At 37.0% G+C, this 27,269-nt stretch overlaps 1 protein-coding gene across 1 annotated transcript; it reads left to right on the top strand.

Moving 5' to 3' along the window:
• LOC128600827 (potassium voltage-gated channel subfamily KQT member 4) lies at positions 1-25,608 on the top strand. Its single transcript, XM_053613530.1, has 14 exons — positions 1-40; positions 306-445; positions 3,484-3,610; positions 3,719-3,894; positions 4,403-4,528; positions 4,659-4,769; positions 6,124-6,219; positions 6,336-6,424; positions 7,780-7,902; positions 14,775-15,004; positions 15,108-15,207; positions 21,407-21,538; positions 23,380-23,518; positions 24,159-25,608. Exons 1-14 carry the CDS (start codon positions 1-3, stop codon positions 24,360-24,362), a joined length of 1,833 nt encoding a protein of 610 aa, XP_053469505.1. The 3' UTR covers positions 24,363-25,608.
• The last annotated feature ends 1,661 nt before the right edge of the window (positions 25,609-27,269 follow it).

Raw genomic sequence — 27,269 nt, 5'->3', positions numbered from 1 at the left:
ATGCTGGGCATTTCCACTGAGGTCCGTGGCAGTGGTGATTGTGAGCACCTGTGTGTGGAGCTCAGTGCCAGCTCGGATTCAAGGGCTCAGCCAAATGCGCAGAACCAGTACTGAGGGATCATTTCTCAGGGTTTCATCTGAGTCCCTCTTATGCCTCTGTGTAATGTGTAATATGTTGGTTTATTTTATACTTTCATTTATTCATGTGAAGTAATCCAAGAGCCTTAAAGAGTGAAAAAGACAGTAAATGATTGTGTTGATATTTTAGAGTGAAACCACATCTTGTCCTTGTGGTCATTTGTAAGCATTAACCTCCCCTTGGTCTTTGTGTGTGTGTGTGTGTCTGTATTGCAGTTTCCTCCTGGTGTTCAGCTGTCTGGTGCTCTCCGTCTTCTCCACCATTCCAACCCATCAGGAAACTGCCAACCAGGGCCTCTTCATCTTGGTAAGAAGTCCAAATGCCTCATTATACACGTGCATATTTTAGCAATATCCACTTTCCAATGCTTACAATTAAAGAAACATAAGCAACATACAGTACTGTGGTGGTTATTCATTCATTCATTCATTCATTCATGCAGGCACTCATCTTTAGTAACTGCTTTATCTTGGTCACAGTCGCTGCATGCATCCAGAGCCTATCCCAGGAACATTGGGCGTGAGGCAGAAATACACCCTTGACAGAGCATTACTCTATACACACATGCATGCGCATGTGCACACACACACACACACACACACTCACACTCATTCACACCTACTGTAGGAGCAATTTCGCATAGCTAATTTAACAGCATGTTTTTGGGAGGTGGACAGAAACTGGAGAACTTGGAGGAAACCAAAGCAGACACATGAGAATATGTGAAACTCAGAAAAACAGACAGTAACCTGATCTCAGGATCAAACCTGGAGCTGTGAAGTATAAACACTAGCCACTGTTCCACGATGCCACACGGAACTAACTAACCAGATAGATAGATAGATAGATAGACGGGCAGCTCCTGTAGATATATAGATTAGTGATTCATTAATTAGGGAATCCGAGATTAATTAATTACAGTGATGCCAAGAACATTTTTTGCTTTCCTAAATAACCTTTTGATTGATGGAACTGTTTTTGTTAGTGCCACAAAGATGGAAAAAAAAAAATCCACCATAAATGTTCAGGAATTATTCGGTAACACTTTACAATAACAGTACATGAATAATCATGCACTAATACCTGAATTAATACTTACTTAATTATGAACTAATGATGAGTTAAGGCATGTACTAATCATGAACTAAAGAAAAGCTAACCTTAACCTCAAAGTGAGACTTATGAATTCATGCATGAATAGCGACCACCTGAACTATGTTAGTACATGCTTGTTAGCTTATGTATTAATTAACACGTAGGGGTAAACTAAATCAAACATGCAAATTGTGTATATAATTAGCCATATACAGCTGCATACACAAACATCACTGTATGGCGTTGAGATGAAATTACTGGTGTTTATTATTAGTGTGTCTTTCTACGTCCGATAAGGAGGATCGATGTAAATTATGAAAGTAATCCAGCACCATCCAGTGATGTTTGTGTACATAGCTGCAGTATGTAAAGTGGGTGTTATTCAAGCATGAATTCATGTTGACTCATGTTGTAGTTGTGGTTAACTCTTCATTAGTTTGTGATTAGTACATGCCTTAACTCATCATTAGTTCATATTTAAGTATCAGTTCAGGTATTAGTGCATGATTATTAATGTACTGCTATTGTAAAATGTTACTGAATAATTTTTCACAAAAACAAAAATTGGAAATATAGCACAGGCTAACAACATAAAAGCAGAGTAAAGCATTCAGCGAAATATTTGTTGAAATATCTGATTGGCCTTTTGTGTGTAAACCACCATGTCGACAGAGCTGGTGGGTTTTGTGTTGCCTGTAAAGTCTCACTCAATGGATGCACAACTCAATTGAGTTCCCATTTTTTTTTTGCACTTTATTGTTACAAATACTAAATCATAAAACGTGTGATCTTATATAATGCCTTTAACCAGTAAAAAGATTTAACCATATGTCATAACATTGCCTGCAGCTTGTCTTACCTTAAGAAGACATTTGTCTGTCCATTTGTCAGAAGTAAAGATCCTGTTTTGTCGCTAAAGTTGGTATTGGTCTAGCTGTTTTCTACTTACTTTCCCATTATTGCTTCCAAATCCAACAATGCAAATGAATGTCGTTTTAAATATGTGAGAAGGCGTTTCTGTGGAACATTCCATCTAATAACAATATATATATACCTTTTGCGTGTCATTTTAAAGGTGTGTCCTAAAACAGGGTGAAGAGGAGGCATTTGTAATTAGCAAGCAGTATGGAATATGCCTTGGTTGCACCTCTTTTTTGCAGCACATCATTTTTTACTAAGTGCATTATCATGTAACTTTTGTTACTCAGTAAGCATAAACAAGGCATTCTTTAAAAGGAAAGAAGTGTTTTGTTGCACCAAAAAACTTTGTGGAAACGCTTTTGCTATTTTCTTTTCTTTATCGCCTGCAGTAACGCCTTAAGCTTGGGTGTTTTAGACTGATTGGCTGATTGGCTGGTTGCTAGATGGGCAGTTCAGTGTCACGTTTCCTTGTGGACACATTATGTTCACATCTTGTTTTCCCATGGGCTCTTTGCACACAGAAAGAGCAGTGTAAGCGCAGCACAGGATTCAGGTGTCTTGAGCCAGTAATCTTAACAGCAATAATATCCATTCAGCCATTATGAAGTGCTTTTCAGGGGGGCAATGGAAGCTTCTCACTTTCTCACTCTCTGTAATGTAACAAAGCAGTTACCTTATTGGGTCATTAGTAGGCCTATACTGTACACGTGCATCTCAAAAACATTAGAATATCATGGAAAAGTAATTTTTCTTTCTGTAATTTAATTCAAAAAGTGGAACTTTCATATATTCTAGATTCATTACACATAAAGTGAAATATTTCAAGCCTTTTTTTTTTGTTGTTTTAATCTTGATGATTACAGCTTACAGAAGCCAGATGCAGTTGAAAAGTAACAGCTGTATCTCAAGATGTTTTTCCTGGTAACATTTCAGTAAATAATACAAGTGATATATCGTCAGCTAAAATTATTTATCAGTGTTTGTATTCTCCGGAAGGTTGGAGAATACAGGATGCAGCATTTACTGCTATTCACTCATAGGATTTTTCTGTATTTAGTGATTGCATTGTACTTTTAAAAATATAAATTAGCTGTTTTTTTCTTTGTTTGTTTTTTTTGTTTTTAAATAATTAAATTCTCAATTTCCTTTTCAGTGCTGAGATGGTGATGACTTAAAAAAAAACAAAAAAAAACACATCCCAGGGCCTAGTTGTTAAAATCGCACAGATTTGGCAGTTTTCCAATATTTTATACTGTAACCTACAGATTTTTAAGAGAAGAGAAAAAACCTGTACACTGAAGGCTTCCTGTTTGCTGTGTGTCCTACAGGAGTTTGTGATGATCGTGGTGTTTGGCTTAGAGTACATTGTGAGGGTATGGGCAGCTGGCTGCTGCTGTCGCTACCGAGGATGTCAGGGGCGTCTCCGTTTTGCCAGGAAACCCTTCTGCATTATAGGTAAAGCCTGTGTTTGTCTCGGATTATGAGTTTTCACACTTGACTCTGAAAGTCTTGACCCTGCTTACTGTGTGTGTATGTGTTTGCCCCATGTTTATTTGCTCCTAGACTTTATAGTGTTTGTGGCGTCAGTGGCTGTGATAGCGGCGGGAACACAAGGGAACATCTTTGCCACATCGGCTCTACGTAGTATGCGCTTCCTGCAGATTCTGCGAATGGTGCGCATGGACCGCCGAGGCGGCACCTGGAAACTACTGGGCTCTGTAGTGTATGCACACAGCAAGGTACATACACACACGCATACACATGGAGTTAAAATTTCCCTTAACCTCATTCCAGTTTCTTTGGAGCATATACACAGTTAAGAATAAAGGTGCCAGAAAGCATTTTTAGACCATTTTAGTTCCTTAAAAAACATTTCAGGCTATTATTTTTTAGCTCTAAGCAGAAAAATTATTTTTCACCACAAAAATCCTTCCGCGTAATGGTAACATTACTGGAAAATTTTTACAGTGGCGCTAACAAAAATGGTTTAAGATCCATCAGTCAAACATTTCTTCATGAAACCTACAATGGTTTGTATATGACGTCACTCTAAAGAACCGGTCCTGGCAACTTTCTTCTTAAGACTATAGTTGTTCCCAAATGACCAGTTCATTTTACCAAGTAATAATCAACATGTACATTGAAGTTAGAAGAATAGTGTTTGCACACAGAATCTCTGATTGTATGAAAATTACTCTGTACCTTTATGGTATTTAGTACTAAATACTTTATCGTCTGTTGTTTTAGGAGCTTGTCACAGCGTGGTACATTGGCTTCCTGGTACTGATATTTGCCTCATTTTTGGTCTATTTGGCTGAAAAAGACCACAACACAGAGTTCTCTACCTATGCAGACTCCCTCTGGTGGGGAACTGTGAGTACATTGTTGAGCCATAATGTGTACTCGAGATAATTCTCTGCACTTTGAGAATAGTGGCTCTCAAGAAGCATTAGAACAAGGATATCTGCTCGCTGACTTCTTATCCTCAGTGTCTGCTTTCCAGATTACCCTCACCACAATTGGTTATGGTGACAAGACTCCACATACATGGCTCGGTCGGCTTCTAGCAGCTGGCTTCGCCCTGTTGGGGGTCTCTTTTTTTGCCCTGCCTGCAGTAAGTGCACCTGTCACTCCACTGCCTATACACCTTTTATCCATCACTGATGCTACACTGTAAAAAACAAACAAACTGTAATTTACAGGCAAGCTGAATTGCAAAACATATTTACATTAAAGTACTGCAATAGCTTAATGTTGTATAAAATAACACATAACCCAGTATAGTTGCTTATTTGGCTGATGCAGGATACAACTGAGCTGAAGGTTAAGGGTCTTGCTCAACCATGACAGCTTGGAGGTGCTGGACCTTCCATTCTGTGACTCAAAGCCTTATCCACTGAGCCACTACAAACACACAACACTGCAACTATCTTGCAGTAATTCAAATACTTCTACCACTGAATTAACTCCACTAAAATGCATTTGCGTTGAATTGATGCATGCTTGTTGTGCAAGTTGTGGTGGCACAGTGGTTAAGGTTTCATGTCACAGATAAGAAGGTCATGTGTTTAAATCCAGTGATGGGTAAGTTACGCCAAAAAAGTTATTAATTACTAGTTACTTTTTAATACTGTAATCAGATTACTTTAGTAACTACTCTGTCTAAAAAAAAAATATTAAAAACTAATTACTTCATACATTAAATTGCCATTGAAATAAGTTCTTTCAAATCATTTTTCATTGTTGGTGAATTCGCCTCAACTTTAACAGGACAATGTTGCCATGACAAGTGCTTTAATAAATTACTGGAGCTACTCAGAGAAGTTGATATGTTTTTGCCCCCAGGATATAACGTACATTTTAGAATGATATTCTTGTCTGAATGTGTCATAAATTCAAAATAATGAGAATATTTCCACTTAGCAAAACAGCCAATCGTAGCTTCTGCCATCCTTTCACAAGAATGCAGCATCTGCTCTCTTAAAGTGCGCAGGCATATTAGATTTATCATCAAATTTAAAGGGAGAGCAATCATTGGACTTTAAATTTAGTTTTATTATTTATTATTTGTTTATTTATTGTTTAATATTATTGACATTCTGTATGTAATGAGAGTTTTGCATTTTATTTAAAAAGTAACTGTAATTAAATTATTGGAAAATAAAGAGTAATCCCTTGCATTACTTTTTACAGGGAAATGGAATCTAATTACAGTAACGCATTACACCCAACACTGTTCAAATCCCAGCACCACCAAACTACCTTGACTGGGTCCTTGAGCAAGACCCTTCAGCTCAGTATCTTGTGTTGAGCAAATGTAATGGGTTGTGTGTCATTTTATACTATACAATATGTAAATATGTTTTACAGTTGTTTATTGTATATTATACAGTACTTTGTAGGTGACTCAGGTTGCCAGTAAATTACTGTAAAATCTACAGTGTAATACCTGTGTGTTCTCCTCCAAGGGAATCCTTGGTTCAGGTTTTGCACTGAAGGTACAGGAGCAGCACAGACAGAAACACTTTGAGAAGAGGAGAACTCCGGCAGCCACCCTCATACAGGTGATGAACTACTCAGAAACAAATCCATGCCGGATGAATTTCACACAGAGATCATTTTTACAGTCTTTAAAGTCAGGTCCTGTAGATGTGTTTCTGTGTGTGTCTGTGTTTGCTAGGCTGCGTGGCGTCTCTATTCTACAGATGCTCGTCATTCATATCTCACAGCTACCTGGTACTTCTATGACAGTATGCTCCCATCCTTCAGGTAAGCACGGTCTCTGCTAACCCAGCCATCTAAAACCAGAGCTTGCTGTTTGTTTGTTGTGCAAATTGAACCGTCTCATGTAGAAGCCCTATAAACGATTCACTCCTTTCAGAGCAGGTTTTGAACACTAAGGTAACAGGCCCACATAATAAACATTACTGCCAATCCAATCTTTAAAAAAAAAAAAAAAATTGTTATTATTAATTTCATGGTATTTTCATACACCAGAAATGAGAGACTAACACCAGCCTGTTATATATTTTTGGAGCCACTGCATCAGATTAACAGCTTTATGGTGAACATTTATTTTATACTTTGGTTATCTGTTTAATATGCCGTGATGTTTGAAAGATTTTTTTTTTTCGAAATCTCAATAGCTCTGAAATTATTTGGTTAAAATTTACTATTATTATTATTATTATTATTATTATTAATAATAATAATAATAATAATAATAATGATAAAATAATGCCTTTTAGAAGAGGATCATAATCACTTTGTATTTTTATGCAGTGGCCCCAAAATGCTGACAGGTAGTGTTTAGGGCAGTAGATTGAATATTAATTGAATGTTATTCACCCAAACACTTGTAAAGAGTCTAATTTTGATATTATTAAAGTCAATACTTTGACCCAATCATTAACTGAATTTTAGACGAGAGTGAAAGGTGATTTCTTCATGTATCCTTATTTATATTTTATTTTTTATATATATTTTTTAAATATTTTTATCCTTTTTTATATTTATTGCTGTTTTGGTGAAAGGTTAATTATTTTTTTGTCTTCCACTGAACAAAAGACATCAACTGAACAACACTGAGTCATCTTAATTATTAACTATTTCATTTTATTTTTAATTACAGGGTGTTTTTTGCCCCAGATTAGTTCAGAATTACTCAGTGCATTTCTGTTTAGTCTAGTTGACTTCCTGAAAGGACCTGAACAGACCTTTATTTATTAGGACCCTTAATAAACTGTTGCTTGATTTTAATGTCACCTAGCCCTGATGCTTTGTTCTTTAATTTTTTTTTAAACATTTTTACATATCCTCAATGCTATTATATCCTTATGTTCACATTCATTTTTAACATTTATTAAACATTTATTATTTATTATGACTATTTTTTTTTTTAAAAAGACAGAATGTGTTATATGTATGCATAGTTTTCCCCAAATTTAAAATAAATAAATGAATAAATAAATTATTTAAAGGGTTTTTTTTAGCAATTTTTTAAAAAATCTAAAAAATCTGTCTTTTTAAGTATGTATTTGGTTAATCATTTTGCTCTCATTTTATGTTTTCTTTTCCTTTTGTCATGATTTTATATGTTTAATTTATGTTTGCTCATGGGTCAGAGAATTGACGTTACTGTTCAGTCACCTTCAACGGCAACGTAACACCAAGAAGTTTCTTCACAACTACCACACGCTGCTGTCAGGGCTTCGGCCCTACAGTTCCCTCTATGTGTCGGGGGACAGGTATGCTGCTGTCCAGATCCAAATTACACACCATGTCTGCCATCTCACACTGAACACACATCATTTACAGCTCATTCATGCACACATACTGCCATTATTTTCACTAAAAGAAAGATAAACTTTACACACAATGCAAAAAAAATGCCACAAGATACACCGAAGTGCTACAACATTTCAACCCCAGAGGAACTGCACAGGTTATATTTGTGCTACCATTGCTCAGTGTTGTTTCCTGTGAATGCTTTTTAACATATTACTCACACTACTAACATTCCTGTTTTCCTGATATTTTGTTTTGCTGTCATTTTTATACACTGCTTAGCTTTCCTGTTAGTCTACCAACATCGCTTCCATGTAGTATGTTTGTAATTGCTGTGCACACACAAAATGATTGACTGGCTGTTGCTGTTGTTGCTGCTGTTGGTCAGCACATTTGGGTAGAGATGCATTTTTTTATGGAAATATCATAGCTGTCAGAATGTAAAGTGTTTAACTCATTTGTTTTAATTGCACAGTACAGCTTTAAAGAAAAACTCCACCCTGAAGCACAATAGATATGTTTATATTGAAATGTTTGTGATGTATTTATTTTGTTGGTTGATGTTTTATTCTGTGTTATATCTGTGAGAAGTTAGCGGGTGTCTGCCACACAGGTGCCACAGGGGGACAATTTTTCAGCAATCGCAAGCATAAGTGATAATGGCCAGGTTTTGCTGTTGGCTCCTAAAAGCAAATGAGCAAAGCTTCTTTTGAGCAATGTTCAAAGTTATATTAATGAGAAATTCAACACAGAAACAGTGGAGACAACAAACATTGGACTCAAAGTACCAGTGTGCAATGCAGCTATACTGTATGATGCAGTTGCACTTAATTACACTCGAATGTGACTAGTTAGTAATCTACATGATGACAAACTTGGTGCCCTTGGCAGCCATATTAGCATGAACGTTGAAGCTTTCTGACTTGTCTGTTTAAGCAGAGTGTAGAGGTGAGGAGGTGCGAGAGCTAGACACACTGAAGGAATAAAGCACTGCTGCAATGCTGTCTTTAGGTAGAGATGAAGTGAGGACTAATTTCCACTGGCATCACTATCAGCAAGTGGTCATTATGAGTATTATTTATTCACCAAAGTGAAAATAGACCAACACATCAAGGAAGGAAGTTTTAACTAAAAAAAAAATGGAACTCAGAATTTCATTACAAAACTGGTCTTGGACACCATGTTAATTATCATGATTAATATGCAAGTCTTTCAGGTTGGATTTTTCCTTTAATAGTGTAAATGCAATTTGCCAAAAAGTTTTATAAATCCATACATTACTCATCTATTCTTCTTGTCCATTTCCTTTTCTCATTTATCTGCCATCCTTCCATTTCTTCCACAATATAAGGAATTCTGGAGTCACAAGGTTTGTGGCCAGTTTTTGAGAGGATTTTGATTTCTCTCATGAATAAAGCTTGTTGGCTGTGCTTTGCTGTGTGTTATGAACTATGTTATCTTTCTTTATGCTGATAAAGTAGATAAAGACTGATTTTAATCAGTTAATGTTGTTAAGCATTGCAGGTGATACATCTGGGCCTGGTGTGCTCAGTAGATGTGTAATCTTCTATAAAAAGGGCTTGAAATGACTGATTGTCACATGTGGAATATCTGCATGCTGTCCCTGCTTGCTAATGAGACCTGTCCTCTGTCCTTTTCTGGCTAATTGTATTACCTGTCCTGTGACCTAATCTTTTAACCCCACATTTATGCCAGTAGCTGATCCCTGGATAGTGTCTTGAGTTGTGAAGTGTTTAGGAGCCTAATAAGATTTGCAATGAGTGATCTCTGGATCACAGTTTTACCCAACTCATTTGGATATTAGTCGGTCCTCCTATGACAAAGCTGCACTTGGATTCTAAATGTCTGTTATCAGCTAATAACTCTGTTAAAGTGAAAGAAAACATAAAAACATTGGAAAATACATGAAGCCTTGTCTTTCTTTGCAGAATATCAGTGCATGTCGAAACATCTTAAAAATAATTTTGTTTGAAAATACATTTTTTCCAGAGTCAAAAGCAGAGCCATATCAACAGTTTCATAACATTGGTTATACGAATTCCTTCTTTTGCTAGTTACCGAGTCGCTAGCATGGAAGTTGGCAATCTAAATAGCAGCTACGAGCTAAGCAGTATATCAACAGACTTCTAACATCAGCTACAGTGCTCAGGGAAGTGGCTCTGACTGCAGGATTATTGAGAAACTCTGACTCAATAAATGGGAAAAAAAAAACAAACAGTTTTTAGATTTTGCTAAGAAGTCATCCTATCAGATGACATGCTGCACTGCTGCTAAAGTGGCTACAACATACAACTGTACGAACAAACATTATTTAGTTAAACATAAAGGGAAACAAAATTTGGTTGGCTATTAGTGTGCGAAAATTAAGAAATCATGCACATAAAAGAAGCCAGTTTAAATGTGAATGGAAATGCCATGTGAATAATGAGTGTAAATAATGTGACATCATATGACAGTGTCAGATTTTTTTTTTTTTTAAAGAAAATGTAATTTAACAGAATAATTTAAAATTCATCGGAATCATTTTATATGTTAGCTCTGTTTCCTATGTTTTCTTTCACTTTAAAGTGATAAATAACCCAACCTCCAGAAAAAGACAGTTTAATATTTGTCTACTTATTAGTTCATAAACTACAGAAGAATTAACAATGACCAATTTCTTTTTAATTAGCTGATAATAGACTTAGAAAGAGAACAAGTGTAATTCTTGTATCCTGCCATGACCCACATCCCCTCACAGCCTTCACACTTTGCCCCTTTGCCTTGTGTGTCTCCTCAGTCAGCTCATATCTAAAAAGCGGGGTTTCTTCCGGATTCATGGCTGCAAGCAGAGGTATCCATGTCACTGTGCCCCCTACACACTAGGCACGACTCTCCTTTGCCTGATAGTTTCAGGGCCTTACTGGTCCAGAGCTACTCGGTTCACTGAGCCCAGAGACAAACAAGTGCTATTTAAGCAAAGTATTTACAGTTCATATAGTTTACAAGTGAGTTCAATTATGGTTCTTTCACAGAATGGTAAAATGTACCCGCTGCAGGTTTTCATCCCAGTGATAGTAGACTCACCTAATAGTCCAAAGAAGACCAAGAACAACTTAATAAGTGTAAACAAGTGTGACTGCTATTTGGTTGGAAGGAAAGCCTGCAGCCACAATGGGCCTTTGCTGATAAGATTGAAGATCTCTAAATTAGAATATCAGATTAGCAAGCTTCACATACAGTAGGATACAAAATTCTGATTTCTTTACCAATAACACAACTAAAACTACACCAAAAGTTTATGGACATTTCACCGGCACACCCATATGGGGTTCTTCCCCAAACTGTTTTCACAAAGTTGAAGGCACACAATTGATATATGATGTCTTTGTATACTGTAGCGTTAAGATTTTCCTTCACTGGATCTAAGAGGCCTAACCTGTTCCTGTGCACAAAGTGGGCTTCATGAAGAAATGGTTTGCCAAGGTTGGAGTGGAAGAACTTGAGTGGCCTGCAAAGAGCCCTGAACTCAACACCACTGAACACCTTTGGGATGAACAGAAACACTGATTGCACCCCACTAATGCTTCTGAGGCTTAATAGCCAGAATCTAGTGGAAAGCCTTCCCAGAAGAGTGGAGGTTATTATAACAGCAAAGTGAGGCAACGCCATATTAATGTCCATGGTTTTGGAATGAGACGTTCAACAAGCATATATGTGTGTGATGGTCAGGTGTCCACATACTTTTGGCCATCTAGTGTATCTACAGCTTTGTGCCTATGGTGAAACTCAAAAAGATTCTAAGTGCAACCCCTTTAGAAAGCTAAGAACCACTGAAAGGCTTGAAGAAGCCTTTTTGTAGAGGGAAAGGGCATAGATTAATAATACATCGAGAACTCTATTAATTGAGCCAATATAAAGTGTTAATCATTATGAGATGACTATTAATACTCTATTAGGTGCTTGCTTGTGTTATCATTTGAATTAAATATACACTTACTGATCACTTCATGAGCAACTCCTATACACCTGTTCATTCATATAATTATCCAGTCAGCCAATCATGTGACAGCATCGCAAGGCATCAAATCAAAGAGCTTCAGTTAATGTTCACATCAAACATCAGAATGGGAACAATGTGATCTCAGTGATGATATGGATATTGGTGCTAATATTTGAGTATTTCCTAAACCGATGGGATTTCCATGCACAACAGTCTCTAGAGTATACACAGAATGGCTCAGAAATACAAAACAAAACACCCAGTGATCGATGGTTCTGCGGGCGGAAACCTGAGAATGTCCAGACTGGTTTTAGTCGACAGGAAAGCTCTGAAATGCTTTTCTGCTCACCACACTTGAAAGAGTGGTTATTGGAGTTACTGTAGCCTTCCTGTCAGCTTGAACCCGTCTGGCCATTCTCCCAGCTGATCTAGCACTATGCCCTGGTCAAAATCACTGAGATCACATATTTTCCCCATTTTAATGATTGATGTGAACATAAACTTGTCTGTATCTGCATGATTTTATGCATTACATTGCTGCTACATGATTGGCTGACTAGATAATAGCACGAATAACAGATTCACATGTGTTCCTAATAAAGTGGTCAGTGAATGTATATGGTATCAGAACACTATTGAAGAATGACGCAAATAGTAATAAGAAATTCATTAGAAAATCATGTTCGAATTTCACCAATGACCTAACAATTGATTTATTCATCGATTTATCATTTGTTTTCAATATTTTACTATTAAATAAGTGATTAACATTTTGTATTAGTTTTAGATGTATACTGAAATAGAAAACAGAGAGTTTTGGGGAGTGGTGCTCACTCTATTTTTCTGAAAGAGCTCCCAACTAAAAAAAATGAATAAAAAAAAAGCTGCCTAAAAAATTTGTCTATAGTATTTTGCACATTGCTACAAATCTTTAAGTGAGAAAGAATGGTGGCTCTGGGTTAGTAATCTCTGATTGTGGCATGTAGCGTGTGAGAAGCAGAGCAGAAATAACAAGCATAATTCTGCTACTTCCCAGAGATTGAGGTTTGCCTATGCTGAAAGTTTTGAGATAAACCATGAGTTCATATGAAATAAATAAATGACATTTCTTTATGATTTAGTAAAAACTGTTCTTCATGGTTTATTTGAATATGAGTACCAGCATTTCCAACAAGATTACCAATCTCATGGGAGACTTAGTTCTTTCATGGCATGTTTGAAGATATTCATGATAATGGAATGCTTGGAAATTTAAGAATACTTCCATATGCAATGTGTATATACATATATGCATGTTTGACAGTGATTCACGTTTGAGATCTTTTGATGTTTGCAGTGTGTTCACTTTTGGGGCAGACATATGGCCCACATGTGCAGCTTGGACCCGTCCTGCATACACATTAAAGATGTAATGCACTTAAGATGAACTGCATGTGACTATGGCCCTATGGCAGCACTTAACAGAAAGTTTTGGTAGAATAATATTTGCATGAACTATATAGTTTATAACAGAAGAATTGTCATGGAATCCTGAGACCAAGACAGCAAACCTCACTTATGATGGCTTATGATGTTTGCTCTCTTGGTCTCAGGGTTTCATGGCAATTTTATATAAAAAACAGGGACTATTTACAAATGTATCATAGTACATAATGATCTAGTTATTCTGCAGTACATAAACATTGCATTTGCAACGTACTTAGTTTGGCTTGTGAAGCTTGGTCTCAGCAGTGTATGTTTTTTCATCGGTAATGTGCATGTCTTTGCTTAATGGCCTTAAGAGTAGTAATGCAGTACTTTCAGTGCTTGTACATAAAGCATGGAAAAGGGCAATTGATATACGTTATTCTAAATTTAAGCACTTTTTCGTTATCCTATCTAATTAACCTGCAACATGAAGCTGCTCCGCCTCCTAATATGCTTGCTTATGCTCTTTAAGCAATTTGAATAATAATTGAAAATGCTGACCAGTAAAGGGTGTATATTGTTATAACACATTACTTTTGTTCATTTACTATTGTTTATTGTAGAGTTGTAGATTTTTGTGAAGCGGTGGCATGAAGACAACACTGTCCAGCAGAGTGCAGATTATTATAATCTTTCAGTGACTCAAACAATGTGGTTATCACAATGCTATATACTTTTTCATTTGTCTACATTAAGCACAACTCTGCTGTTACAATTTGTCATGTTTAGGTATGAAATCAGATTTAAATCAATTTAAAGTCAGTTAATTTAAATCAGTTGCAGAGCTAACAATATTACTGGATTATGGTTAGATAACTTTATAACATTAGTATGTATCAGATAAAGTAGATAGATAGATAGATTGATAGATTGAGCCCTGAATTAGGGAAGAAGATTAATTATTTTGCTAGAAATGATTAATTTGGTATACTTTTGTTCACACACTGGCTATAATTGGATGATTATAGTATTTAGATTTAGCTTTATAGTATTTATGTAAATACTTTTTAGGTAAAAGACTGTCAACTGTTTGTGACAGTATTAAAATATACAAATAACAGCACGTGATTTTGATTAAACTTCTCTTTTCTATTTTCGTTTCACTTTTTTTTCCGAACTACTAACCACTTTTAAAACATTAATACGCTCTGTTTTCTGCCTGTCCATCTATGTTTTTGTATTCCTACCTAAACACTTCTGCGTCTAACTAAATTATACATTTATTATTACGTTTTAGACTATTTCTCCACAATGTTTTGCCGTGAAAATGAAACCACTGAAAATTGTTTCATGTACAAATTTGGCTTATCAAATGAAATCAAGCTGTTGTTTGTGAATACAGTGTTGTAAATTTCCTGGCAGTGGGAAGATTGGATTTCGTGACCGCATTAAGATGAACAGTTCCCGCTCCACTCAGGCACTCCGGAGCAAGGCTTCTTCCCCTGTACCACCAGGGAGTGTGCGTCAATCGCCAAGCAATGAGAACATGTCAGAAGCCACCAGTCCCACTAAGGTGCAGAAAAGCTGGAGTTTCAATGACCGAACCCGTTTCCGCACTTCTTTACGGCTGAAAGCACGCCCTTCCGCAGATGGTATAGCCCAGCTATCATACAGACCAGTGCACATACTACCTCATCCCAAAGCCCTGAACCAAAAACATGTGGGTTTCACTCATGATATTCTTCTCTCTTATAGTGGAGGGAGTTGGGGAAGAGAACACAGAGGACAAGTCATACTGTGATGTTGCTGTAGAGGATGTCATACCAGCAGTGAAGACCCTGATTCGAGCAGTTAGGTGAGTTCACCGGCCAATGTCAGTTTTTTCAAATGTTTTCACGTGATCTTTGAATTCTAGGTTACATTACAGGACCTGGCCATTTCATTTGCCAATATCAGGCATTTACTGTGTATACCTTTCTTCAATTAAATCATTTCAAAGCACTGTCATCTGGTTCTTACATACAATACAATAGTCTGAGTTGAATTCCCTTCACCTGAACATTTAGTTTACTAAAATGAATTAACATGCACAAGAGAAAAGTGATCTCTCTTTAAACCCCGATGATGCCATAACCACCCATGGCTGGGAGTCCAAGACAGTGTAACTGACCATGCTCTCTGGGTGAAAGTAATGCCATACACAGCAAAATCACCAGTGTTGATTTAACACCCACAGTGTTGAATTCACACCCTACAGTGTTTATATGAGTCCACTGGACTCATATAAGCACTCTGGGTGTTAATTCAACACTAGGGATTTTACTGTGTACTCTCTCCCCTGTCAGTCAGAGCAAAACATGTTAATTGTGCACCTCTGAGCTCATGCCTGAAGAAGAGGCCAGTTGGTGCTTTCCACTCTGTGTTCAGCTGCCATGTGATGTAGCTTGAACAGCAGTTTGTAAAGATGTGGTGGCTTCATGTGTCTCAGAGGAAGCACGTGTTAGCCTTTATGGTCCCCCGGTGTGAAAGGGGAGAGCTAGCTAGTGGGTGGGAATTGGACCAATTTGGAAGGAAAATAATAATTAACACGTACTTTGGCTTTATTTGGTTTTGTATGAGCTGCATATTACAAAGGCGCTTCAATTTGCTTCCTCAGCCTTGACCTTTTACAACTATTATTAACACAAGTATTAGGGTTCTGCACAAAATGTAGTTGCACTGTAGTAATCAGCCTGTCTGTTAGGCTAACTGTGCATCAGGACACACATTTATTATTATCCTCCTGTAAAAACATACTTTCATGCCAATTATGGCATAATTTTAAAAGTAGGATAATAAGTGATGGATTTGAAAATGTTTCCCTTTAGTCAGAGGTAAGAAAGCTGTAAAGCATGGATGGAACACTGCTAACCATGCAAAATGTATTTTACATTTTAAACATCACTGTACTTCACCAAAGGATGAAGTATATGAGAGGCATGGCATCCTTTTTGCTTAAAGTCTTTTTGCTTGAAGGAGGCATAGCATGATTTTTAATGTTTCTTTTTGTTTGGGTGTGTAATGTATCTGTTTGTGCATGAATAAGATCTGCAAAGTCACAAAGCTCATAGTCTCCCCCAAAGGGATCTATATTATCTAACAGAGAACACTGCTCCAGACCTGCCCAAAACACCTCGATCGAAGTCCAGGTATTACTTCCGTAACATGTCTACGTCACAAAGTGCACTATTAGCATAATCCCGCCCAAAGGCAGGCATGCAGTAAGAAGGTGAGGCTTCAGTGAATTCAGGCACCATGTTGCGGAGACGCTGTGTGTTTCGGTGCGAAAGCAAAACCCCTTTGTTTATCCTTCCGAAAACAGAAGAAATTAGGAATTAGCGCATTTTACGGATTACAGCTTCCTGAACCTGGGAGAGTACAACACAGGCTACACACAAACGCTACTCCTTAAAAGTGAGGCAATTCCCACTTTGCTCGGACAATCTTGCGCTTCTGAATCAGAGCCTGTAAGTGTGTTCGATTATTTTATGAAGTATCTGCTATTGACTGTCCAAATGCGGAGTTTTGTGTTGTGGCCCAGGGCTCAGTTGTAGACCTCTGCTAATGTGCTAGCTAAAGTTTTGATATTCAGCTGTGGGAATTTTTACCTATAAATGTGCAGAGTACAGCACATTCCCGTGACACAGTTACCTGTCTGTATTTTGTGTCTTTTTGTCTGTCGATTTCATAAGCCAAATGAGACCCGTTATAACAAGGTATCTGAAAGGTAAGAGAGTTACAAAATCAAAACTTACCACTGTGAAACATTCTGCCCAAGTCGTGCTTGCAAATTTGGTTCCGGTTGATCTGCTTGATCATCCGCATTTTCTAAATCTGACTTGGGCTCAAACTGATACGGTAAAACCGACGGCATTATTAACTGTGTTGCTTAGAAGCTTAGAATTGCTTTAGAAGCCTTGGAAGCTGAAGCTCGCCATTATGCTGAGGGCCGTTACATCTTTTGGCCAATCACAACGCACTGGGTCAGCTGGCCAATCAGAGCACCCTGGGAATAGAGATACTGCAATAATGTACAGTATGTGAAAAATAATGCGTTTTTTGAACATTAAAGCATGTTAACCTATTCTATTACACCCAATAAACAAAATAATTAACATTTAAAAATGTTTAAAAATCATGATATGACCCCTTTAAGCTAGCAGAAAATTTAAAATAAAAAATGGAAGGGTGGACATGTTGTAGCTAGGAAGCCCTCATCTTCAAGTTATTCATCATTTCAAATAACATGGCAATTTTAAATTATTTTTATGTCACATAAACAGTATATAATTCTTTAGTTCACCTGTTATTTTGTTGATATGGGATATGTAGTAGATATATGACAACCAGAGAGATCAGTATGGTTTATATCACAGTGTGTAGTCTACTTAAAAATATCATCCATCCAGACAGATGTGCTGAAGGTATGTATTGTGAAATATCATCTCTTTCTTTCTCTACATAAGTCTAAAATCTATGGTAAGATACATCTTGTTTTTTGGTTGTTGTTGTTTTTTTTTTTTACATCAAATGTGTTCTGATAACTGATGTTTCTAGTTGCTATTGGAAATTCGTATTCTCTTATCTAAGCCTTATGTAGTGAACAAATAGAGGATTTAAAAAAAATTTAGTGACGCATATGAAATTTCAGTTTTAACAGTAATTAGTTGATCTTGACCTCAAGCAGGAACGTCTCCAGCTTGGTTTCATTTGATTATAGCGTTCATTATGTCAGGTCTCCAGACAACAAACTCCAGTTCCCAGCATGCACCACAGCCTACAAACATGGCCACTCCAGACTCCACTTTCCAGAACAACAACACACTGCCTCCTTCTCAATTGCCAGACTTTTGATTATGCACACCTGTTCCCAATCTCTCTCTCACACACACACACACACACACACACACACACACAGTCACCCTTTAAAAAGAGACAAAAAGTGGTAAAGTTTTTGTTTTTTAAACTGCGTTATAGTCTTGTCTTTTTGTCGTCAACAATATTGCATGTTGATATAGTCACAGTTATTGTTAATAGTTTAATGTCTTTGTCATTGAAAAATAGGTCATTGATGAACATTTGTCGGCATAGTTTTCATTAACAAAATTAAGGCTAATGCTCAGTCTGCAAAGAATTGTGGGTACTAACAAATGCTTAGCTGTAGACAAGGTATTTAGGAATGGAAACTCAGGCATACTTACCACAACCATGTATCAGGAATATTCCGATGCCTGAATATGATAAATATCATCTTCAGAATACGGATGCAACCCAACTATACACCTTAAATTGAATTTGATGTGCATGTAAATGTAGTCATTAACTCTCTTTGATTGGCTCCTTGCAAGCTTTGTTCCTTATTTAGGCCTTTAATTTTGTCCCAGTTCTTTTCAAAAATCTTGCTATATATTTCTTATACGTTTCTCTAATTCAGGTTCATTTTTTTTGTTTTGTTGTTGTTTTAGAGTGACCTGGTTTTACCTATATTAACCCCTTTTGACTGTTTTTATTTTTTTAAGATGCTTGCTGCAAACTTTGACTCCACTTCCGAGGAAGCCACTAGTAAACATGTAGCACACAGGCATGTGCATCCTGCCAATCACTCCTGCACAGTACAGCACAACTATCTGGGATGGCACAACATGCAATGTCTTTGTCGTAACTAGTCTTAGATAATTACAAATTGAGTGGAATGATCACAGCTTAAATGTCAGCATTTTTTTTTTACCTAACCTCTTTAGCCACCCTTGACTTTTTCACAGTGTACAACTCTACACAGAGTACAAAGCTCCAGGTGTGCAATACTCGCATGTGCATCCCTGCTGGTGAAACAACATGCTCTACAATTTTGCAATTTATGTAACACTCCCTGGAAAAGACTGATGTCCTTTTGAAAATGGCTAATTTTAGCATTACACAATGCTGAGATTTCACTTTAAGAAAAGTGTTGCAGGAGAAAGCCCAACATGTACCATGTGGCCTTGAACTCATCTGTGCTTTGCCATTTTCCTAGTGTACAATTAATAATATCCAGGTTTTAAGCATCTTGTTGAAAGACAATTATCAGTGACATTTGCTTTGGAACATCTTTTAATACCAGAGTACTCAACTACCAACATTTGTTTTCAGGCTATTAATAGTGGCAGTGGCTAAAATGTTGCATAGAGCTGAGCTGACAGTATAACACATTATACAGTGCACTGCCATGGACACAGAGAGAGTCAGCATTTTATGGAAACCCTTGGGGAGTCCAAATAAATGTGATCCCTTTTTTTTGCTTTTCTCCCTCTCTTCTTCTCTTTTTCCTTGCCCTCTCTTTTTCCCGCACCTGAGACCCACCCAAGCAAAATTTGCAGCTATCGGCAAAATCAAAAGATGGGGACAATGCAGGCTAAACTCAAGAGTCATCAAGAAACTTGGTTTTGGCGTGGGTTTGGGGGGTTGCTGAAATGTTCAGAGGTATAGCTGTACAGTTCCTCTTGCATCCCGCCAGCAGAAAAGCTACCATCACACAAGCAAACATGCACAGCTCGGCACTTGCCCCTCGCACACGCAAGCTATTCCTGCAAAACAATAGTTCTTTTTTTAAACACGCCTCTGCGCACAGACTTCTTTTCACCCATGTTGGTCAGCACTGCTGTTTTTACCAAGTTCAGTCACTTCCCCTGCTGGCCACTCACGGTTTTGCAGCTGAGCTGTGAATCTGTCTCTCTTGTCCGTTGATAAAGGATATTTTTGTTAACAGAGGATTATCCCAGGGCAAAATGCCTGCTGAAAGGGGGAAAAAAAAGCCCTCCCTCCACCCATGATCTATCCCGCTCTCATGGAGTAATTTATCATGTTGCAAGATGGCAGTTTGAGCACAGCTGCTTGGCGATGCTAACATTAGGGGTGTTTTGTTTGTTTTTGTCAAGTCAGCTTCATGAGTGTTATGAGCACAATAACTAGCATCAGAGCTGGAGCTCTGGGGAGAGACCAACCTGGCACTGTTTAATTTCTTCTAGCTACAGTATGACAAGATGTCAGACATCTGGCAAAAGCAGTGTATATAAAGAATGTGTAATACAGAACACTCTGAAAATAACCAAATCTTGTGAGATTGTTAGACTATGGACCTATTTAATGTAGCTATGTTACTAACATAAAAGCACCTGCAATGTTAATATCACTTGTAAACTTAAAGATCAGTCATTTGAAACAGTTTATGATAAATCCATCCATCTATTTTCCATACCACTTATCTTACACAAGGAGTCTGGAGCCTATCCCAGGGAACTCTGGGCACAAGGCAGGGGACACTCTGGATGGTGCCATCTCAGGGCACAATCGCATACACATTCACACACTACAGACAGTTTGTAAATGCCAGTCAGCCTACAACACATGTCTTTGGACTGGGGGAGAAAACCAGAGTACCCAGAGAAAACCCCTAAACCACAGGGAGAACATGTAAACACCATGCACACAGGGCAGAAGCAGGATTTTAACCCCCATGGGAAACCTGAAGCCTGTGTCAGGGAGCAAAGTGGCATTACACCCTGAATGTTATGCAGTCCATCACAGGGCACCATACTCATTCTCACCTCAGGGGCAGTTTAGCATAGCTAGTGCACCTACTTGCACTTTTGGGAGATGGGCAGAAACTGGAGAACCAAAGGAAATTCACACAAAACCAGTGAGCACAGAAACTCCACATAGACATTAACCTGAGATATGGGACCCTGGAGCTGTGAGGTGGCAATGCTACTCTCTGTGCCACCTTAGCCAATCACATTCAGAGAAAAATATAAATGGATTGCATTTTGAGTGTTGTGGTAGCTGAGTGTTAGAAGAGGTAGGGATTCCCTCTCACATCCTGATATATTAATACATTTATTGTTTACTTGTACATTGTAGACTATTTCTATAATTTATCCTGTTATTATTATTATTATTATTATTATTATTATTATTATTATTATTACTTTATTTCTGGAACTGTCTGTAATTTGTGTTTATTCATGCTTTCTGTGTAGGATACTGAAGTTTTTGGTTGCCAAGCGCAAGTTTAAAGAAACACTACGACCGTATGATGTGAAGGATGTGATTGAGCAGTATTCAGCTGGACACTTAGACATGCTGGGCAGAATTAAAAGCCTACAGATGAGGTAAGTTTTAATAAGAATTTGAGCAGTGATGTTTGTTTCTGAGAACATTCCCATTTTGATTTGCAAAAAATGTTGAGATTAATCCTTAAATGCATACCTTGGGTCTCCTGTGACCTGACAGGGTTTTTTTTTTTCAGTTAGGCCGCTACTGCTGTAGTAATACATAACCTTTTGGATTTAAGCAATGTACTAATACAGAAATGCTAAAATTGTATTAAAGAACAAACTAATTAATGAATTAACGAACTAAATAAACAAACAAATAAATCGTCTATTGCCCGGCAAAATATGTGTCTGTAAGTAGATATGAACAAAATATCTGTCTGTCTGTCTATCTATCTATTTATCTATTTATTTGATATATATACACAAACACACACACACAGTGACCTCCACTAATATTGGCACCCTTGGTAAATATGAGCAAAGACACCTGTGAAAATTTGTCTTTATTGTTTAACCTTTTGATCTTTTGTTAAAAACAAATCACAAATCAAACAATTCAAACAAAACACAGGCTTATCAAAAAATGGTTACATATATGTGTGGCACAATTATTGGCACGCTTTTAGTCAATACTTTGTGCTACCTCCCTTTGCCAAGATAACAGCTCTGAGGCTTCTCCTATAATACCTGATGAGACATTTTTGTGTTGATTTTGATGTATGTTTTGGATCATTGTTCTGCTGGAAGATCCAACCATGGCTCATTTTAATCTTTCTGGCAGAGGCAGTCAGGTTTTCATTTAATATCTGTTGATATTTGATTTTTTTGAGTCCATGATGCCATGTATCCTAACAAAATGTCCAGGTCCTCTGGCAGAAAAAAAACAGCCCCAAAACATTAAAGAGCCACCTCCATATTTAACCGTGGGCATGCGGTACTTTTCCATATGTCTACCTCTCTGTGTGCTCCAAAACCACCTCTGGTGTTTATTGCCAAAAAGCTCTATTTTGGTTTCATCTGACCACAGAACCCGATCCCATTTGAAGCTACAGTAGTGTTGGACAATATAGACACACGTTCAATTCCAGGCTGATTCATAACATTTCCAGTGGACTGGAACTTCTTACTTATTGCCCTGATGGTGGAAATGGGCATTTTCAATGCTTTTGCTATATTCTATATATTTTTGTGAAGCTCAACAACCTTTTTCCACACATCACAGCTGTATTCCTTGGTCTTACCCATTGTTATGAATGACTAAGGGAATTTGGCCTTATATATGTGTTACCTCATTTTTATACCCCTGTGAAACAGGGACTCATGTTTGAACAGTTTCCTGTTCCTAGTCACCCAGGTGTAGTTAACAGTGTAAAATATCTATGGGAATATACTTCAAATATTCAAATATTTTTCTCATATGAATTCATGGGGTGCCAATTATTGTTGCACAACTATATTTAACATTTTTTTATAAACCTGTGTTGTGTTTGCAATTGTTTCATATTGTTTGAGAGCAGAGTATTGTTGTGAATTTTTTTTTTAACAAAAGATCAAAAGGTTAAACAATAAAGACCATTTTTCAGAGTCTTCTTTGCTAATATTTACCAAGGTGCCAATATTAGTGGAGGGCACTGCATATATAAATTATTTAATAAGTTATTAATTGTTTGCTTGTTTGTAGGAATATTTGTTACTTGTAAGAGCTATTTTTCTAACAACCTAAGGTATGTGCAAGCAGCTGAGAAACACCCGTGCATTTAAGGATTAATATCTGAACCTATATCTTTAATAACACTACGTTCACAAAAATGAAATTGAAAATCGAGTATCAAATAAATAAATAAAAAACACACAAAGAAATGATAGACTACACTGACTAATTCTTCTGCCTAAAGAGTAGATCAGATTGTAGGCCGTGGTGCTGTTCCGTCTGATAAAAGGGGAAGGACAGAAAAGGGTGAAAAGACTCCTCTGGAACTGGATCCTCTGGACGAGCTTAGCATGATGGGACGTGTCGTTAAGGTGGAGAAACAGGTAGGTCACGAAGACGTTCTGAACACAAATGGTTAAAATTGTTAACCGTCTTAACCGTTGTGTGCCTCATTGTTAAAAAGAGGACGATTTTTAGAAAATAATTATTTAACATAAAATCCTCCAAAAACCTTTGGGGCTGTAAAGTACGATACTGATGTCTGTGTTACATTATTTGGACATATTTCCACTGCAGTTCTGTGTACATCACTTATTATATAGATTTGTTTAGTACAGAAATGACTAACTGTCTTATGTTTTCATATAATAATATATATCATTTATAGAGATATAGTATACATATGGAAAAATATACTGTAAATATACTGTACATTAAAATACCAAAAAAAAATCTATTGCCTTTTCTGTTCATCTCATTATTCGTGGTGAGATTTATAAAACCGCAGCACCCATGTATATATTCGCCCAGGTCCCAGATCTCTTTGTGGATGCCAGTGGCAGCAGCTTTAAAAGCCATTGTGTGAACTTACTCTTATTTATTTTCATTTTTTCTTAGTTTCAGGAAACTCCAGGCACTGAACCTGTGCATTAGATAGTTCTATTGTGCCTGGCATTTTTTATGGATTTACTCACATGCTCCATGTTCAGTCACCATTAACACTGACTTTCTCTGATCTCCCAGGTGCAGTCCATTGAGAACAAGCTGGACCTGCTGCTGAACTTTTATTCTCAGTGCCTAAAAAAGGGCTCGTCCCATTTCACACTGTCCTCCTTACTGGAGCCTGACCTCACCTCTGACTACCACAGTCCCACCGACCAGCGAGAGCTCTTCACCTCTGCCAACACACTCAACATCTCCAATTCAGACAGCGGCAACATGGAGTGAGCTCTGCAGAGAGCAGGAGAACGATGAGCTGTGCCGGCAGCCACGGGACACGCAGCCAGGAGCTTCAAGTCTCACATGACAAATCCCAAAAAAACCCTTTTTACAGCCTTTCAAATGCTCCAGCCATTATCACATTCTGACATGGCGTTGCCTACCTCTACACTGATGTATGACTTTAAAATATTTTATGACTTGATTCTGCACCTTGTTATGACCCCATTAAGATGTATATTTCATAAATATTTGATTGTTATGAATGTACAATTTGTTCGTTTGTCCATTATCAGCACTAGACGTTTGTTCCTCTCTTTTCAAAATCCAGTATTTGTCCCATAAAATACACCTCATATTTAATATTCATGTCCTTTTCTGTTCTCCCTCACTTAAAGACGTCTCCCTTTGTGCTTATCTGCATTATTATTATTATTATTATTATTATTATTATTATTATTATTATTATTATTATTATTATCATTGTATGTGGTGTTAAAAGAAGTCTGTATGCATTCTTGGGTAAACACTGATATTTTATTTGAAGGAAAACACATTTATAAGATATTATGAACTAAACAGCAGAGGGTTTTTTTGGTGTGTGAAAACATGTCCTGTTAACTTTTCAGTCTTCCAAAGGAGAGGGTACAGAGCACTGTTACTTGACCACTAAAAACTGTTTCATTTACTGTCACCTCTCACATCTCTTTAAACACACACACACACACACACACGCACACACACAAATAGTGTGTGTATTACATTTTATGCACATTTCATTTGTCCTTTATTTCTCAATGCTGTGACAACAGAGATCTTAAAATGGACTAGTTCTTTTTGTTGTTTTATTTTGTTACAGTAGACTTCAATAAGAAATCTATTTTTCTGAGAGTAGGGCTTTAGTCTTCAGATGAATCTGAACAGAGTTTGAATTTTAGATTTTGGCCTCTATCACTTTTAAGCTTTGAGCTGATGCAGCATCCTTTTTTGCCACAAGGTGGCGCTGAGCTTCTAATGAATGTACTGCATACTTTTAACCTCATGATGTTGAAAAGTTCAGCATTATAGTCAAAAGCTGGACAAAGGATAAACTCTTGATTTGTTTGTTGCATGGCCCAAAAAAACATGCCCATGATGGGAAGAATGAACTAGGTCTGGTGTGGCTCTCGCGCAGTTCTTTCACACACCATGGTAACTTCTTAGCTGCTTGTAGCGCTTTCTATGCTGCACAGATTAGGGTAAAGCTTTCTGTTTTTCTCAGATTGTTGTCTCTCAAGAGCCCACTGTGCAAAACTACAAAATTATGAATAATTAATCAATAAATGATATATAGACTGATAGGAATTGAAATGAATATTCCTCCATGAATAGTAATGCATGTCTGGAGGCCTTTTTAGGAGGACTATTAGCATAAGTAGCATACCTTTCTTTTTATAATTTAGACATAGAGGAGGATTTATATACCCTGTTCTCACCCTTAGATCTTCTTTCCTTTGTGCCTTGCCACCTGTTCTCATCCTGCATGTAATTCAAACCAAATGAAATGGTGCAGCCCTACTGGAATATAATGAAAACTTAAGGTTCTGCTGTATGTGCTTTTGTACATCTACTACTTTTATTGTTTATTTTTTAAATGAAGATCTCTAGTTACCCCTACTTTAAGAGGCATGTAATGGCATAAATCATTAGTGGATAAATTAGGAATGGTCACACCCACTGGGGATTGTCATGGTTTTACATATTTGCCTCATATAGTCTTAAAAGCATTTTTTGAGCAGAAGCAGTCAAAATTAATTGATTGATCTAAGACTTTAGTCTTTGTGCATGAGCTCCATATCAGTATCTATGCATGTAATGTAGGGAGGTGGGATCCAGCTTTATTAAAAATGCTGCAGCCAGTTTGGTCAAACAAGAGCATGGCAGGAGAAGTAGAGGAAAAAGCACTTCTATGCCTTATCTTCATAGTTAGAGCAGACGGATGTGTTTACGATATAAAGGTAGACCTAAGCGTTGTTTTGGCCTACTTGTCATGGCATTAATGAATCATTTGAAATGGACTGAACTGGAGTATACACAATCCAAAAGGAGTTTTCTACATATCCATGTTTGTACCTACACATGTTCGGATATTGTATGCTCTTGGCAAAAATGTTTATCTCCCTCTCACAACATACACACATTTTGCTTTGCCTTATTCTCCTGTTTGTTTAGTCTTTTGTTGATTTTTTACAATTAATTTCCTTCCTTTTTTTCCTCTTTGGTATTCCTTCCATTTAGGTTTAATTCATTTCTCTTGCCATATCATTAATTTGGCTCTTGTTGATTTTGTGTTGAGCTCCATGAAGCTACCATTTGTATCTTATTAATTGATTGTGTTTATGGACATGATTGTTATCTGCCAACGTACGAGATCATTTGCTCTACAATATGTATGTTCAATCTAGTATGATTGTAAAAGAAGAATGAATAAAGCCCGATTTTGTTTAAGAAAAAGCAGGATTATTACTAGTAGTAGTAGTAGTATTAATTGTAATGGCATCAGAGCTGCTGGAGACACAGTAATTATGCGCACATCACATGAGTCCAAGCATGTTCATTTTGAAGATTTACTGAAGTGAATAAATAATTTTTTACAAAACATTCAGACATACGGTCAAAAAAGTATGTTTCTCACAGTCTCACAGCTCTGTACTGGTAGTGGCTAGGTGACGTCACTACAACAAAGGGGCCATAAAACATAAATATATCTTCATATTTTAATCTACTGAAATGTGTCACCTACATTATTATTATTATTATTATTATTATTATTATTACTACTACTACTACTACTACTACTACTACTACATTTGAGGACTGTGGTCTGTGTGCAAATTTTCCATTACTACATTTACATAATCATATTATATACTCAGC

This window comes from Ictalurus furcatus, chromosome 24 (genome assembly GCF_023375685.1).
Source record: "Ictalurus furcatus strain D&B chromosome 24, Billie_1.0, whole genome shotgun sequence".
Lineage (NCBI taxonomy): Eukaryota > Metazoa > Chordata > Actinopteri > Siluriformes > Ictaluridae > Ictalurus > Ictalurus furcatus.
Note: the sequence above shows the minus strand (reverse complement) of the source record. Positions and strands in the feature narration are given on the sequence as shown.